Source organism: Prionailurus bengalensis, chromosome A2, assembly GCF_016509475.1.
Source record: "Prionailurus bengalensis isolate Pbe53 chromosome A2, Fcat_Pben_1.1_paternal_pri, whole genome shotgun sequence".
Taxonomy (NCBI): domain Eukaryota; kingdom Metazoa; phylum Chordata; class Mammalia; order Carnivora; family Felidae; genus Prionailurus; species Prionailurus bengalensis.
The window spans coordinates 91,315,434-91,330,834 of record NC_057348.1 but is presented as its reverse complement, the minus strand read 5'-3'; the positions used below and the strand labels follow the sequence as shown (position 1 = coordinate 91,330,834).

At 35.5% G+C, this 15,401-nt stretch overlaps 1 protein-coding gene across 20 annotated transcripts in view; it reads right to left on the bottom strand.

Moving 5' to 3' along the window:
- ADAM22 (ADAM metallopeptidase domain 22) overlaps positions 1 to 15,401 on the bottom strand; it is a 238,382-nt gene that overhangs the window by 22,990 nt on the left and 199,991 nt on the right. For 12 of the 20 annotated variants that reach the window (XM_043588768.1, XM_043588769.1, XM_043588773.1 and 9 more), the window contains 3 exons: positions 12,631 to 12,721; positions 8,770 to 8,787; positions 1,034 to 1,228 (listed from right to left, as the gene is read on the bottom strand). In XM_043588768.1, coding sequence (XP_043444703.1) covers positions 1,034 to 1,228; positions 8,770 to 8,787; positions 12,631 to 12,721 — 304 coding nt within the window. The remainder of the gene's footprint in view (positions 1 to 1,033; positions 1,229 to 8,769; positions 8,788 to 12,630; positions 12,722 to 15,401) is intronic. The other 8 variants (XM_043588778.1, XM_043588782.1, XM_043588785.1 and 5 more) reach the window with 2 other exon arrangements.

Below are 15,401 nucleotides of genomic sequence, written 5' to 3'. Positions count from 1 at the left end.
GCTATGTTATCTGAGTAAAAACAATCCTTCATGCTTAAGATAGTTCTACATAAAGAAGAGTTCCCAGATTTACTGATTCTTTCTTTTCTCCTTTGTTATTGTTTACTGAGTGAAATCCATTGCAGAATTTTTACAGATGATTCACTTATTTAGAATTCCAGAAGAGATCACATTTCTTCTAAACAAACTAGAAATTTCCACTTCAGTCTACAAAGTAAGTACTGTGCCCAAAGTAATGTACTGGGCTATCAAAATTTTTTTTTCTATATATTACACCAACAATATTAAAGAAACTTTTCCACAGGAGTATTTTAGCTTTCTTGAATGTGAATGGAGGTCTAATTTCCTAAAACATTCCAACTATTTATTTCTTCTACCAGTTTATTTTATTAAGCAATTATAAAGCATGCAGAATTTTAACTGGTCTTATACATCTTAAGATCCTGGATAAAGAATATAAGATTGAAGTTTAAAACATATAAATAATATATTAACCCCATTTGTCCTATTATAAAACTCAGGCAAATATATTTAAATATACTTAAATTAATTTGGCAACCAAGCTCTAAATTAGAAAGTCTAGAAATAATCATTCCAGGAATAAAAGACAAAATCATAATATTCAAATATACAATTCACAGAAAAGCGATCTTTTTTTTTTTCACAGCAAGCTTAGCTTTGGTATATTTAAAATTTTTAAATATTCAACGCAGCACTTATATTACCAACTTAACAACTGCTTTACGGAAGCATGACAGTAACCTTTTTCTTTGACTACCAAACATGACATAAAGCTCACCATTTAAAATATTATCACATACTATGAATAGTTTCTCAAGCCATATAAGAGCAAGATTGAAAAACCCTATGATTTCTATATAGATTTAGGATTGCTGTTCGTTTAGTTCAGTTTTGTTTTGATTTCTGGCCTGATTTGAGTGGTTCTGAGCATATGGCATTTTGAAGCACAGTAATCAAAGAACAAAGGATACTATTTGTTAACATTCAAGAAAGAAGGAAGAAGTAATCAAACCTGCTGCAAAATAATGAAATGTTCTGACTAATGGAATAATGTGTGATGGAACAGGCAGAAATCTGAAAATGCGACAGAAAAGCAGACCTCTTCTTAGAACTAGATGCTGAGTTTGTGCTGATTCCGGGAGGAATGTCGCTATAAAAAGAGTCACCATCTCCAGGCTTTTTTACATAATCTCCCTGGGGTAACTGTCTAAGGCATAATAAACATTTCAGAGTCAGAAAACAAGACACACACATGAACACAGACATATACAAATATTATTTTAGGAAAAAAAGAGGTAGGGGTAATGATCTACATGAACCAAATCTATAACAACACATAAGATTATTAATAAATGTGACAAGTTTAAGTAAGTCATTCTAACTGCCAAGGTCAGAAATGCAATCGCTTAAGTCTTTACAGTCTGGATGAATAAAGCCTTGCTTCAGGGTAAAACTATGGAAAGATGAGGTTTTTCATTGTAACTTTATTATACTTCAAGATGTTAACTGCAGTTTTGTCTGGAAATAAATAAATAAATAAACAAACAAATAAATAAATAAATAAATGGTGCTGAAGGAGACATGTCGGGACAGACAGTCCCTGCCCCTCATAAGGCATAGTTTTGTTTTTCTTTTGTTTACTGTCATGAATAAACTATTTATGATTTCTAAATGTGATATAATGTAACCTTAACTGGTCTTCAAATTACAGATTAATTTCTAAGCCATGTCTATAATTTAATCCAAGTAAATTCTTATTAATCTGTTCAATTTGGAGTTTCACTGTTCATTTAAGAGGAATATGAAGAAACTGAAAGAGATTCAAACATCAATCAACAATGTAATTCTATAACTGCACAGGAGAATATGTGAAGGAAGATGATTTAGCAAGAGGAAGAAGGGGTTGAAAACAATTCTTGTTGAGACTATAGGAAGATATTTATAGGGAGTTGGTGGGTGACCTCAGTTCTCTGTCTCCACCATAGAAGGATTACAACAAAGGAAGATCTACTTACTCTGTACTATTACTGACCCCACTTGCTCTGATTTTGAATTAACTACGATTAAAACAGATTTTTATTACTTTTCCTAAGGGAGGAGGGTAGAAAACTATAGAACGGACCACTCAATCTCAATAACCAATCATCGGCCAGTGCATGGACCGCAAACAGCCATGTGCATCCAAAACTTGATTCAGTTCCATTCAGAATCATTGTGGGAGGTGCCACAAACTGGTGCTGGATTGAGAATTTTAAAAAGAATATACTTAAAAAGGTATCCAACGAACGCCACAGTTGCTAACTGCTTTTCCTACTTGGTCTTTCCTTAGTTACCATGCTTACCTTGGTTACTTGCTGATGCTAAATTCTATTTTATTTTTTTTCTATTTAAAAAAAAATTTTTTTTAATGTTTATTTATTTTTGACAGAGAGACAGAGCATGAGCGGGGGAGGGGCAGAGAGAGAGGGAGACACAGAATCTGAAGCAGGTTCCAGGCTCTCAGCTGTCAGCACAGAGCCCGACGTGGGGCTCGAACTCACAGACCGCAAGATCATGCCCTGAGCCGAAGTCGGATGCTCAACCGACTGAGCCACCCGCCCAGGCACCCCTAAATTCTATTTTTAAAAAATGCTACTTTCAGATATTTGCCTTGCTTGTACTAATTCCCATTCTGTTTAAAATGTTTACAATACTGGATCATTTGCTCTTCGGAATGACTGAATACTTCTCTCATATTTTTTCAATCCTATATACTCACACACATCCATAAATTAAATTTTCAACCCATACAAAGCACATATAATAATTTATGTGATCCTCCCCTTCAAAGAATGTCAAATTTCTCATTAAATTTGTATGTAAGACTAATTTTACCTATAACTCTGTGACACATATTCCTTCAAAATATTTTTAACCCCTTACGTGACTTCAGCTCATAATTATAACCTTTTTTCTTTTTCCCAGTATATTACGACACATTAATTTTTTATAAGAAATAAGACAATTTCCCCATATTCATAGTGTTAATAAGACAGGGGTGGCTGGGTGGCTCAGCCAGTTAAGCATCCAACTTTGGCTCAGGTCATGATCTTATGTTGGGCTTTGTGCTGACAACTCAGAGCCTGGAACCTCCTTGTGCGTTCAAGCTTTGCATCAAGACCTGTGTTGACAGCTCAAAGCCTGGAGCCTGCTTTGGATTCTGTGTCTCCCTCTCTCTGCCCTTCCCCTACTCATGTGCACTCTCTCTCTCTCCCAAAAATAAACATTAAAAAATTATAAAAATATAGTAATACAGGACAAATAATATATATATTCTTATTCAAGAGATCTTTAATCTCTGGAATCACATTTTGTGCCTTGCCTCCTATGAGTAAAATATTCTATCAATGCTCAAAAAAAATGATCTCAATAAAAGCAGAGCTCTGTATGTCGTCTCAGGGAGGAAACTTTCCTTTTGGATATTAATATTATAAAAGAATGCCAAGGAACATCCATCAATATCACATTTCCAATAATAATCCTTACGGTTAAATCCTTTTCATCATTATTACCTTTAATGATCATCTGTATAAGTTGATGAGATGTAACTCACTACAAATTAAAAAAAAGACAACTTCCAAATCCACTTGAATTTTCCCATTAATCTATCCCCTAAATTACCTTCTCTTTACATGGTTCTAGCATTTGTGCATTTACCCAGGGCTCACTTAGCTGATCATGCAGGGTTAAATGGACTGTCTCTCATGATGGATGGGCTTAGATTTGTTGTTGGTTTGTTGTTGTTGTTGTTTTAACTCTGCACATTTTACCACTGCTTCAACATAATTCCTCTGCAGTGCATGGTCATCTATCACACAACGCACAAAACTCCTAAATGCCAAATATATCATAAACTGTGGGTTTCAGTCAAGGGGCTGGAAGGAAGTTCAAGTACAATGAACTTCTGGGGCATGGCCTTGTTTTTATAGTGATGGGCAGATTAGATTCTTACCTACCTCTATTAGGAAGACTCCAAAATATAGACACTACTCTGCATTCTCCTTACAATTCCATAAGGAATGCATGTAACTTTCTTCACATATTAAATGAATGAAAATGTTAATTATAAAGTAAGAATTTTGTTAAATCTCTTAAGAATAATATTTAACATTCTTCACTGTCCAGAAATTTATCCTTCATCAATATCCATTACAGATTATAACAAACTGATTTCTTCTTGCTTAAACTTTAGTGAAGATAGAGAGTATCAGGTCCCCATGATCAATGAAATAATATTTCATCATTTGTTACATAAGATCATAAGTGACCAGCTAAATGATTCTTTAAAAATTTTTAACTGAATTTATTTTTCTAGTCTTTGTGACTTTCTTCTTAAATTTTGCTCCTTTCATGGAATTTTGAATCAAGAAGTGATTACTACATTAGGTGGCCTGACCAGTGCCAAGTTTTGTAATGGGAACATTATCTCATGTTTCCCACATTACATGCAAATATTGTAGACATGCGCATGAATTTTTATAAATAATGCCCAAAAGAAAAGTTTATTTAACTAAATTCTTTTTCCTCAAGAAGGAGCCCTCTTATGAGGGAAATCTGGTATTTCTTTAAAGGGTCCATTGAACCATAATATTTAATTTAATAATCCTTACACAGACTCAAAATGAGAATACAATGAGAAAAAATAAGTCTTAACCTTCATGCTGAAGGAGGCATTTCTCCAATGTTTTGTTGGTACCTGGGTTGTCTGATATTGGAATTGTTACTTTACTGTTTTAAGAAATATTGTGTAATGTGTACCAAGTCACATTGACAGATGCATGAATGTTACCGAAATAATAATAATAATAGTAATAATAATAATGTAAAAACAAATTAAGATAGGTTTGAAAAAAATGAGGGAGGGTGGTTCACAAGCAGAAAATAAACTGGTTAAAAAGGATGAGAGAGAAAAGAAGTGGGGAAAGGGGTTTCTGCTTAAGGAATAGATCAGGAAGATATGATCTAGTTATTTATTCTATTTCATATTAATTATAATGATGTGTGTTCATTTCAGACAAAGGAAGAAAATATTTCAGCTCACTATGGATGTCTCATAAATCCAAGTTCAGATTAATGTTTTCTTATTCTATTGTTCTTTGCAAACCTATCTGAAAACTAAAGCTCAAACTTGTAATTCTTGTTACAAAGTATACAGATGCTGGGGCACCTAGCTGGCTCAGTTAGTGAAGCTTGAGACTCTTGATCTCGGGGTTATGAGTTCGAGCCCCCTGCTGGGTGTAGAGATTGCTTAAAAATAAAACCTAAAAAAAAAAAAAAAAAAGTATACAGCGGCTAAATCCTAAAGCAATTATGCTAAAAATGTAAGTGATAGCATCAACTGAAAATATTATGGAAGTCTTCTTCCCTGAAGATTTTAAAGAAAAAGATCAATAGCCATCTATCCAACCACATGATGTATAAGAACTCTCGGTGGCTCCTAGGTTACATGGTTCTACCCTTCACAAGGTAACATTAGCAGATTTAAAGTAATATCATTCATGTATTGGGTTCTGCCTCTACTGTGTCCCAGAATAGGGTTCTATTTTTTATTAAGCAGTTTGTAAACAAAAAGAAAACAATGGGTTTGCTTCACATCTTTTTGCCAGACCTGCTATTAAACCTATCATGCCAAGTTATCAAGCTCCTTCACAGAAGTACTTGCCTGACCTCTCCAAAAATTTGAAAGTTATGCCCAATGGCATTTCTGAGCCATTATATCATTAGTAAGAATCTGATAACTAGCTACATATTTAACATGGTCTTGCATTTAGTGTCAAAGCAAACCTTTATGTTCGCGAATACCTATACCAGGTCAACCAGTATGTGTGGGTCTCATTCATATCCATGAATGCTGCCTTTCTCTTTGAGAATAACCACATCCACCTCCTTTATTTGAAGATCAGAAAAACACAAAGCCTTCAGAGACCACATACTAATAACTTCCCTTGTGATAATGCTTTATAGATTACAAAGAACTTTATCTGGTTTTCAAGTTGTGGAAAGTTTAAGTGATTTCCCAAGACCACATCCTAGCAAGTGGATTTCTGATTTTTTGCCAATTGGTCCACTCACCATGGAACCTCAGAGGAAAACCTACCTTAAAGGCAAGGATGACTCAAAATTCTTATTCCTATTTCCTGGCATCTTTTAGAACTGGACACATCTTTATTTGAATCCCTGACAATATTTTTATGAGACTATAAATTTCTTAATGCATGCTTTGCTCCATTCACCTTACCACCTGCTCTGTAACCATTGACAAATATTCTCAAAAAGGAAAGTCCTTCAGAAGATATTTATACATTTACGACTTGCTGATCTAAAGTCCGCTGTTTGCTACTTCTCCACTTTGAGGATTATTATACAAGGCCTAAGATTCATTAGCAATGGACAGGGCAAAAATAAATAAATAAAGTTTGTGATGAAACATATCAAAATACATAAAATAAATATCTGTCAAAGATGTGACAGCTCTCAAAATAATGAACTAGCTTCCAAAAAAGTAACCAGATCGACAAAATGATGACTCAGTAATACCAGGAGGCATGAAATTTTATCAGACACATAACGAAAATTCTTTTTTTTTTTTTTTAATTTTTTTTCAATGTTTATTTATTTTTGGGACAGAGAGAGACAGAGCATGAACGGGGGAGGGGCAGAGAGAGAGGGAGACACAGAATTGGAAACAGGCTCCAGGCTCTGAGCCATCAGCCCAGAGCCCGACGCGGGGCTCAAACTCACGGACCGCGAGATCGTGACCTGGCTGAAGTCGGACGCTTAACTGACTGCGCCACCCAGGCGCCCCCGAAAATTCTTAATGTAAAAATGTTAACTGTGCCTAAGCAAATATTGAGATAGAATAAGAAACTGGTACACAGTTTTGCCTATGAATAATTTTTTGTACCGTGGGCAATCCCTAATTCTGGATAATACTCTTGGTGAGAATGTGTCTTAGAGCACTGGTTTAGGTTTGCTTATGTTACACAGTAGTGACATTTTACTTTCTATCTTATAGAGCTAGCTATATTAAATTACTTTAGAGTCTTAGCTACTATGGAAATGGGGCTGGGTCATCAATATTTGATCTTATTAGTCTAATTTTATTTTTCATTAGAGAAATCCACCAAACTTAGATTTCAATGTGACTGATCAAATTCTACCCAATAGAAAGTTTAAATGATTCCAGCTCTTCTCCTGTAGTTCCAGACACTAGAATTTTAAACATATCAAAAAGAAATCTAGTTTTTAAAACTTAATTAATTGTGTTTAGGTTTACCTTTTACATTAATGATGAGTTAGTTACCCAGAGCAAGGTGAATATTTTCTATTATCTATGCTAACTGACCAAGATCTGCCTTGTGAGCACATTTATAGAGACTATACTAATGGCTAAAGTCTTCTAGGAATTTTAAATTATAACATGGAAGGAAACCGAATGAAAAAATGAAATCTGGTTGGGGAGTGAAAAGGTGTTATCACGTTTATTACTTCTTATTTCCAATCTGCCTCTGACATTTAATGGAACAGTGGGGAGAGTTATGTAGGAACCTGCATAGATATCTTGAGCACAAAACTAGTACTATGTGATGTGCAAGACCTGGTCTGGCTCATCTATTTCCAGGATATTTAAATGTTTTTATTGGGGCGCCTGGGTGGCTCAGTAAGTTAAGCGTCCAACTTCAGCTTAGGTCACTATCTCGTGGTCAGGGGATTTGAGCCTCGCTTCCAGCTCTGTGCTGACAGCTCAGAGCCTGGAGCCTTCTTCGGATTCTGTGTCTCCCTCTGTCTCTGCCCCTCCCCTGCTTGCGCTCTGTCTCTCTCTCTCTCTCTCAAAAATAAATAAACATTAAACATTTTTATAAATAAATAAATAATTTTTTGAATCAACAGCTAAGAACATTAATAATTTTTTAAATGTGAAAAGTGAAGGAGATATCTCAATATGGACTAATTTAGATTTAGAAAAAAATAGGCATTTTTATAAAACTACATGAATGCTTTGTATCTCTTCTTATTCTGTTAGCTAAACACAGATTTTAAGGTTATGATGAATAGGGGTACCTGACTTTATGGGCTTTTATATTTATAAAAAAAGTATACTAGACAATCTGAGATTCTAATAATGCAAATCATTTCTTTACCTAGGCAATTACCTAATCAGTACAAAAATATTTTCTTAGGCAGAGATAATCAGGCCCATTAAGTACTAGGACATTCTCCTGAACCCAACACTGTGCCCACAGAAATGTTATCATTTATGAATGGAAGTTACTAATATAACAACAGTAACAAATAACAAATAAATTCCTTTATAAAGTACTAGGCAATAAGCTTGTTTAAAAGATGAAGAAAAGCCAATTAATTAATGTAAACACAAGTGGTTCCTTAACATAGAGGAAGTTTGTTTTAGATGGAAAAAAAATTCAATTCCACATATATTACTATAAAGGTAATACAAGTAACTGCTATTACTGTAGTATTGTTGGATGAAAGAACCATTAAAATTAAACAATAGGTCTATTTTAAAGTAATACATTCCTCAGCACCATTGTTAAAATTATCATTTCAAGGTCATGAAAAACAAGATTGCTTTATCATTTCAACACAAAAACAAAGTCAACCTGATTTATAACTGCATGTATAAATTCCAAGGATGCTAACAGGATTTAAGCTTTTCAGTTATATGTTCAGGTTATTCTCATCACATACCTCTGTTCTCGATAATTTCTTTTCATGGACAAGAAGAAAAGGGGGGAAAAAAAGAATTAGTTACCTATGGAAGTACATTCAGAGAGAGCACTAAACATAAAAGCTCTAACACTCATCGAAAGATCTCTACAAAGGATTTTGAATTGCAGAACTAAAATGAGTAATACAGTCTCTCTCTTTACACACACACACACACACACACACACACACACACACACACACTCCTCACTTCATCTTTAGAAATGATACCAATGGATTAGTGACAATATTTTCAAATAACTATTTTTAAAAGCATAAATAAGCTTCAGTTATTAGAAAAATAACTGTCTTCTCAATATCAATTGTACCATATTTAACATTTAGTAATGCTCTAAAGTCAATCTTACTCAACTTACTTATATAAACTAACTGTGCTTCCATAGAAATAAAAATCATAATTCATTCCTTTTGGAATCTATACCTGCAAACTAAAGCTCTTCCTAAGAATTTCAAATAGGAGAACATAACTGGACCCTAGAACATTTTATGTCATCATGTATGTAAAATATTAGAGTGAGTTAATTCACAGCTGTTATGGACCTTCTAATTTACCACTACTTACTGAAACTGTACACTGGAAATACTTTGTTCAAAGTTTAGTCTCTGTTTTTCACTAAAACAAAATTACATGAGTTTTAAAACACATGATCTTAAAAATGTGTCCTAGATGGTATAGTAGTTAAGACACCAGAACTCAAAAGAGTTAATTTTTAACTTTCTATCATGACCTAATTAAGTTTTAGTATTTTGAAGACAAGTTAGAAAGGCCAAGCAACTGATAGTGGGCTCCTTCCTCCTAGATCAAGCATGTTTCCATATTGCTTTCATTTGTAGCACCTCCCTCTGCCTATCTAGTCCAATACATATATTGGCTTTTTTTTTTAAATTTTTAATGTTTACTTATTTTTTGGAAGCAGAGAGAGACAGAGCATGAGTGGGAGAGGAACAGAGAGAGAGGGAGACACAGAATCCAAAGCAGACTCCAGATTCTGAGCTGTCAGCACAGAGACCAATGCTGGGCTCGAACTCATGAACCGTGAGATCATGACCTGAACTAAAGTCAGATGCTTAGCTGACTGAGCCACCTAGGCACCCCAAGTATCTTGGTTTAATGATGAGCTCATGAGAGTAAAAGTTCCAATTTGTTACTTATAATTTTTCATTCTTCAAACCACTGGATAGTGGGGGAGAGAATAAGCTCCAGAATTTTTCTATTCAGTATGTTTTAATTTTATTGCCTCAGTGTGATTACGTGAGTGGTCTATCAGTTCCAAGTGAGTATTGCTCATTGCCTATTCCTGCCATTCCTTCACTCCAAGGCTTGGAGAAGGGGTAGAAAGTTTAATTGGAAGGATTAATGAGGAAATGAATTCTTACATCCTACATCCATCTTTGAGTTTCAAATAGAATATGAAATTCATGAATTTAATTCCTGTATTAAAACTTAGACATTCTCTTTCTATTCTTAAACATATTCTGAATAAGTTTAGTAGCATTAAAACTTCCGTCATTTATGTTCAAACTATTTATGAAGAGGATACAGTTGTATGAATAAGATTGGTATTTTTCCTTAGTGAATATGCAAAGTACAAATATTCAGAAATGGAAAAAAACAGTGAAATCTCAAAAGAATTTCATAAAAATAAGAAATGATATAAAGAAATAAGTATTTTAATTCTAATTATTAAAGCAAAGGTTATTTCATTAGCAATAGGAGAAGTTTAGGTTTCATATTTTCTGAAAAGTAATTTTTTTTCCAAGATTGCAAAAACATGAAATGCCAATTTGCATCAGTAGGTGGCAGAAAATTGCACACAATAGAACTAATAATTTTGCTTTCCCCTTTTCACATGACCAATGAAACCCCTGAGCTACTTCAAGAATGCAAAGCTTCTGATGACAATTGCCACATAGGTCTTAAATCAGGGAAGTTGAGGAAACAGTGTTACTCCAAGAAGGGGCTGATTCACCTGAGGTGTGAGGCAAGATCAAACAACAAATACACAGAAAAGCCTTCCTTTCAAACAAGGGATTTTACAACTTCTAATGTTATGCTGAAATCAGCTTATGCAAATGTAAGTATGCGATATACCTGATGGCCTGCACATCAAAAAGGCCCATAGGTAGTGAGCATGTATGAGCCGGTACAGAGCTAGGTTCTCATTTAATCAAGGCAAAGCATTCCTACTGTGCTGTGCCCTCCTTCACTGGTCTAGGCTGTATTTACTATGCTGTACTGAACTATATACTATGCTGTCTGGGTTGCTTGTTAATATAGCCTTCCACAAATGCCTTCTATATTTTAATGCCTTTAGCATATGAACTTTACCGTGGCAGTAAGTTAAATGTTTTCCATCAAAGAAACTTTCAGAGTTTTGACCTCGGAAAGGGCAACAGCCATGTACGCTTTTAAAGAAATTTCCTTTAACTCAACTGGTTTAAGACTATGTCAGGTAATAATAATAGTAATAGCACATAATTATATAGTGCCTAGCCTACTGAAAGGCTTGGGGTAATTTGGAAGCCTAAACTATTCTAATACCCAAGTCTTTCAGTGAACTAAGTTTGGTCTATGAGGGCGAAAAGGTGCTAAAATGCGGTAATGGCCAGAATGCCTAGAAAAAATTGCAGGCCCTTCAAAAGGGAGAAGCCCCGTTGGCCCGGGGTGCTGAGACATCATCATCAGAGATCAGTAGAACTATGATTTTAAGTTGAAATATTAAACATAACTTAAGGTTCACCATATTTAAGTGTCAATTTGTTAAATTTAAATAAGTTACTTGAATACTAAGGAAATTTTTTACATCATAAGATGCACTTTAAAAGAAAGTTGAACATATTAAATATACAAACAAGTTTGGAATTTTTGAAGTCATTTACTCAGCTAAATGTTCAAGGAGATGCAGTATTCAAAAGTTATATAATTTATAACTTTTTAAAAATTATATATAAGAACTAAAAACTTGTAAATTGAACTTGGAAGCTTAAGCATTAGGTTGTAGGGGCACCCGGGTGGCTCAGTAGGTTAAGCATCTGACTTCAGCTCAGGTCATGATCTCACGATTCGTGGGTTCAAACCCCATGTTGGGCTCTACGCTGACAGTGTGGAGACTGAAGCCTGCTTCAGATTCTGTGTCTCCCTCTCTCTATGCCCCTCCCCACTCATACTCTGTCTCTCTCAACAATAAACATTAAAAAAGGAATTAGATTGTAAAAGTTGTAACTTAAAGCTGAATTTTAATTTGAACAAATAAAATAATCTCTGAACAGTATTTTCTTCACACACAAAAACCCAATATTAACAAATAATAGTATCTCCTTCATACTGCCTATGAAGATAAAGAGGTTTTGTCCTTAGCAGAATGCAAGGCCATACCAAGTACGCAGCCAACTGATGTGCTGCTGCTGTTCTTGTCAATATTGATGTTATCACTGGGGTGGTTAGTAAAGCACTATGCTCCCTACATAACTATCTTGCCTAGATTTTTGGATATGGGTTTAAGTCAAGAGAACCTGTGTCACTAAAGAGCCAATCCACACAGCCTTAGTTTAAGACACGATTTAGATTGATTTCACTTCACACCATGGTTTTTAAAACAATATTCTTTACTTTGAGAATAGAAGGCAGTTATTTCAAAATCTATTTTCAAGAATAATAAATCATGATTACCTCTAATCATGCCAAGAATAATCACTGATTGCATGTTCAGCCAGAATGATTTTCACTGAAAATGCTACAAAACTTTCTAGACGTTTAATTCACTTAAACAAAATGTTTTAAAGTATATTTTGATAGTAACAATACTGAGACATTTCACTTACTTATAACCCCATGCAGTTATTCCTAATATGAGGGCCAGCACCAAGATAGTGCCAGCGATTATGCCTATTATGATATTGGTACCAGCAACACCTACAGGGAAAAAAGAAAACAATGAAGATCAAGTGTATGTAATTGAAATTTTGATACAAAGTTCTTTCAGGAACTTTATTCTCCATATTTGGAATCATGACACTAACGAAATTATTTGTTTTAAAAAGTGGGTATTGTTTTCTTTTACCAGTCTTAATGTTAGAGAATATTTTTTTTCATTTAATTTTTTTGACCTACAATTGATACACTGTTGTAGTGGTTTCAGTTGTACAGCATAATGATTTGGTATTTGTACATACTGTGAAGTAAAAAAAATGGGTGTTTTTTAAAAGGATAAAAAAATCAACCATTACTTAGCAATCCCCATCAACTGTTTTTTAAAAAATAATTCTTGGCTTACATTCCCTTTTAATTCTTGTCCCAGTGTGTTTTGCAGTTTTATTTTCCATGTAATTTTCTCAAAAATAAGATGAGGTCAATGAACTACAAGAAGAGTAAAGACTGAAAAAATGGGAGGGTAAGGGTGACCCTACTATATTGCCATAGCACTCTCTGGACAAGAACTTGTAGAAATTCATGTTCTTTTTTACTCTGACCTCTTCCTCAGGAATTCCAGAGATGTTACAGTCTTTGTCTCTCCATCTTTTTTTTTTTCAAGTTTATTTATTTTGAGAGAGAGAGACAGCACATAGAAGAGAGAAGAGAGAACATGAGTGGGGCAGGGGCAGAGAGAAAGAAAATCCCAAGCAGGTTCTAAACACTGTCAGCGCAGAGCCCAAAGCAGGACTCAAACCCATGAACTGTGAGATCATGACCTGAGCCAAAATCAAGAGTCGGATGTTTAACTGAATGAGCCACCTGGGCGCCCCCATGTCACTCCATCTTGACAACTAATGCAAAGTTCTTATTGCTCCCACTTGTACGTGTGATACACTGTTACTCATATATAAGCTCCTTAAGAGAGAAAACATGTCTACAGAGTTATACAATCAGTGCTCAGGTGATACAGATAATACAAGCACCGGGCTTGTAGTTCCCAGTCTTTGTAACAATGGCTGGCATCCTAGACAAGGAAAAACCAAAGATAGAGTGTAGTGAGCAGGAGATCAGTGCTGGTCAGGCATGAGAGTGAGGCAGCAGCAGACTGGCAGAGGGCCAAGACTGGGCTGACTCTCAGGACTCAGTAATGGCACTGTTGTGTCACCACCTGCTGTCATATAGGCAGAGATGTAATCCATAGGGGAGATCATGGTGGTGTGAGTGGCCCAGTAAGTCAAAGCCTTGGTCAAAATGCTCAAGTGACAGCCCAAGAGCAGAAAAGACAGATCAGAGGCCTGGCCGTTTTGCTGATAATGATCTACACCACACATTTCAATCACCCAGATCTGTTTGACTCAGAGCAGCTCAGATCTCTTTTTGTCTGCTGCACTCATGAAGCATCCTTCTAGATGTCAACCATCAGTGATCATGTGCAACAGAGCAGATGGCAAATCCCCATGACAGAAGTGGCAGCCTCCTTGTCTGGGAGCCCTCAGTAAATCATTTCGGGAGCAGGGCATCTGAGGAAACTGGCAGACTCCACCCTGCCCAGGTCCTCTGTGAGATGGGTGGATGCAGAGGACCTTCTGGGTCAGTGGGGTTTTCCTACTGTAAGGCCTGGCATGTCTGTATTATCTTCCTTTTCTTCCAGTGATTTCTAACAGGGATCAATAAACTTGGATGCCAGCCTGGTTATTTCTAAGTAATGGTAAGACTTTTGACAAGTCACTTAAATCCATGGATCTGAATAGCCACATCTCTGCTTTAACTGCTGAAAAGAAGCTCCACATTACCATTGCTAAGGCTGAGGATACCAGAATCTTAATTCTTTCACTTTCCTTGCTAAAGTCATCTTGGCTAAGAATTTTAACCTGTCTGGATGATTACAATGAACATACTTCTCTTTTCTCATCCTTTGGAAGTGAATGGACTTCAGAATTTGAGAACTTCTGTATGTAGAACACTCAATCATGAAAGATAATAAAATAGTTTAAAAGGGGACCTCTACTTGCAATGTATGCGTTCTTTCAACTATCTGCATTGAATTTCTACTTCTCCAGTTGGACCATTCTAGCTTTTAGATCTGCACCTGTTGTTTATTATCCATGTCCTTAATCCCCTTCCAGGCACCTTGGCTAAGGTTACTACTTCTAGAATTACCTACAGTTCAGGCTACAGAACTCAGGTTGAATAGAGATGAGATTCTATAATGAAAAATATTAAAGTCAGGGCACCTGGGTGGCTCAGTCTGTTAAGCATCCAACTCTTGGTTTCGGCTCAGGTCATGATGATCTCATGATTCGTGAGATTGAGCCCCACCCACCTCAGGCCCTGCACGGATAACCCAGAGCCTGTTTGGGATTCTCTCTCACCCTCTCTCTCTGCCCATCCCCTGCTCATGCTTGCTTTCTTCTCTTTCTGTCTCTCAAAATAAATAAATAAACTTAAGAAAAAAACACACATTAAAGTCAACAAGATATTTAAAACTCAATTCTTCAACTGTTTTTTTTTCCTATGTATTCAGTCCCCAAATATAAAATTCTTCCCTTAAATTCAGACAGTTCAGAAAGAGCACTACTGCTTTTTCACTTAAATGCTAGAGTTTTGTTGTCAGCTCCCAAAAATAGAATACTTGAAAAATCTCAGTCTCATGTAGGACAAGATGAGGCTCAATCAGTAG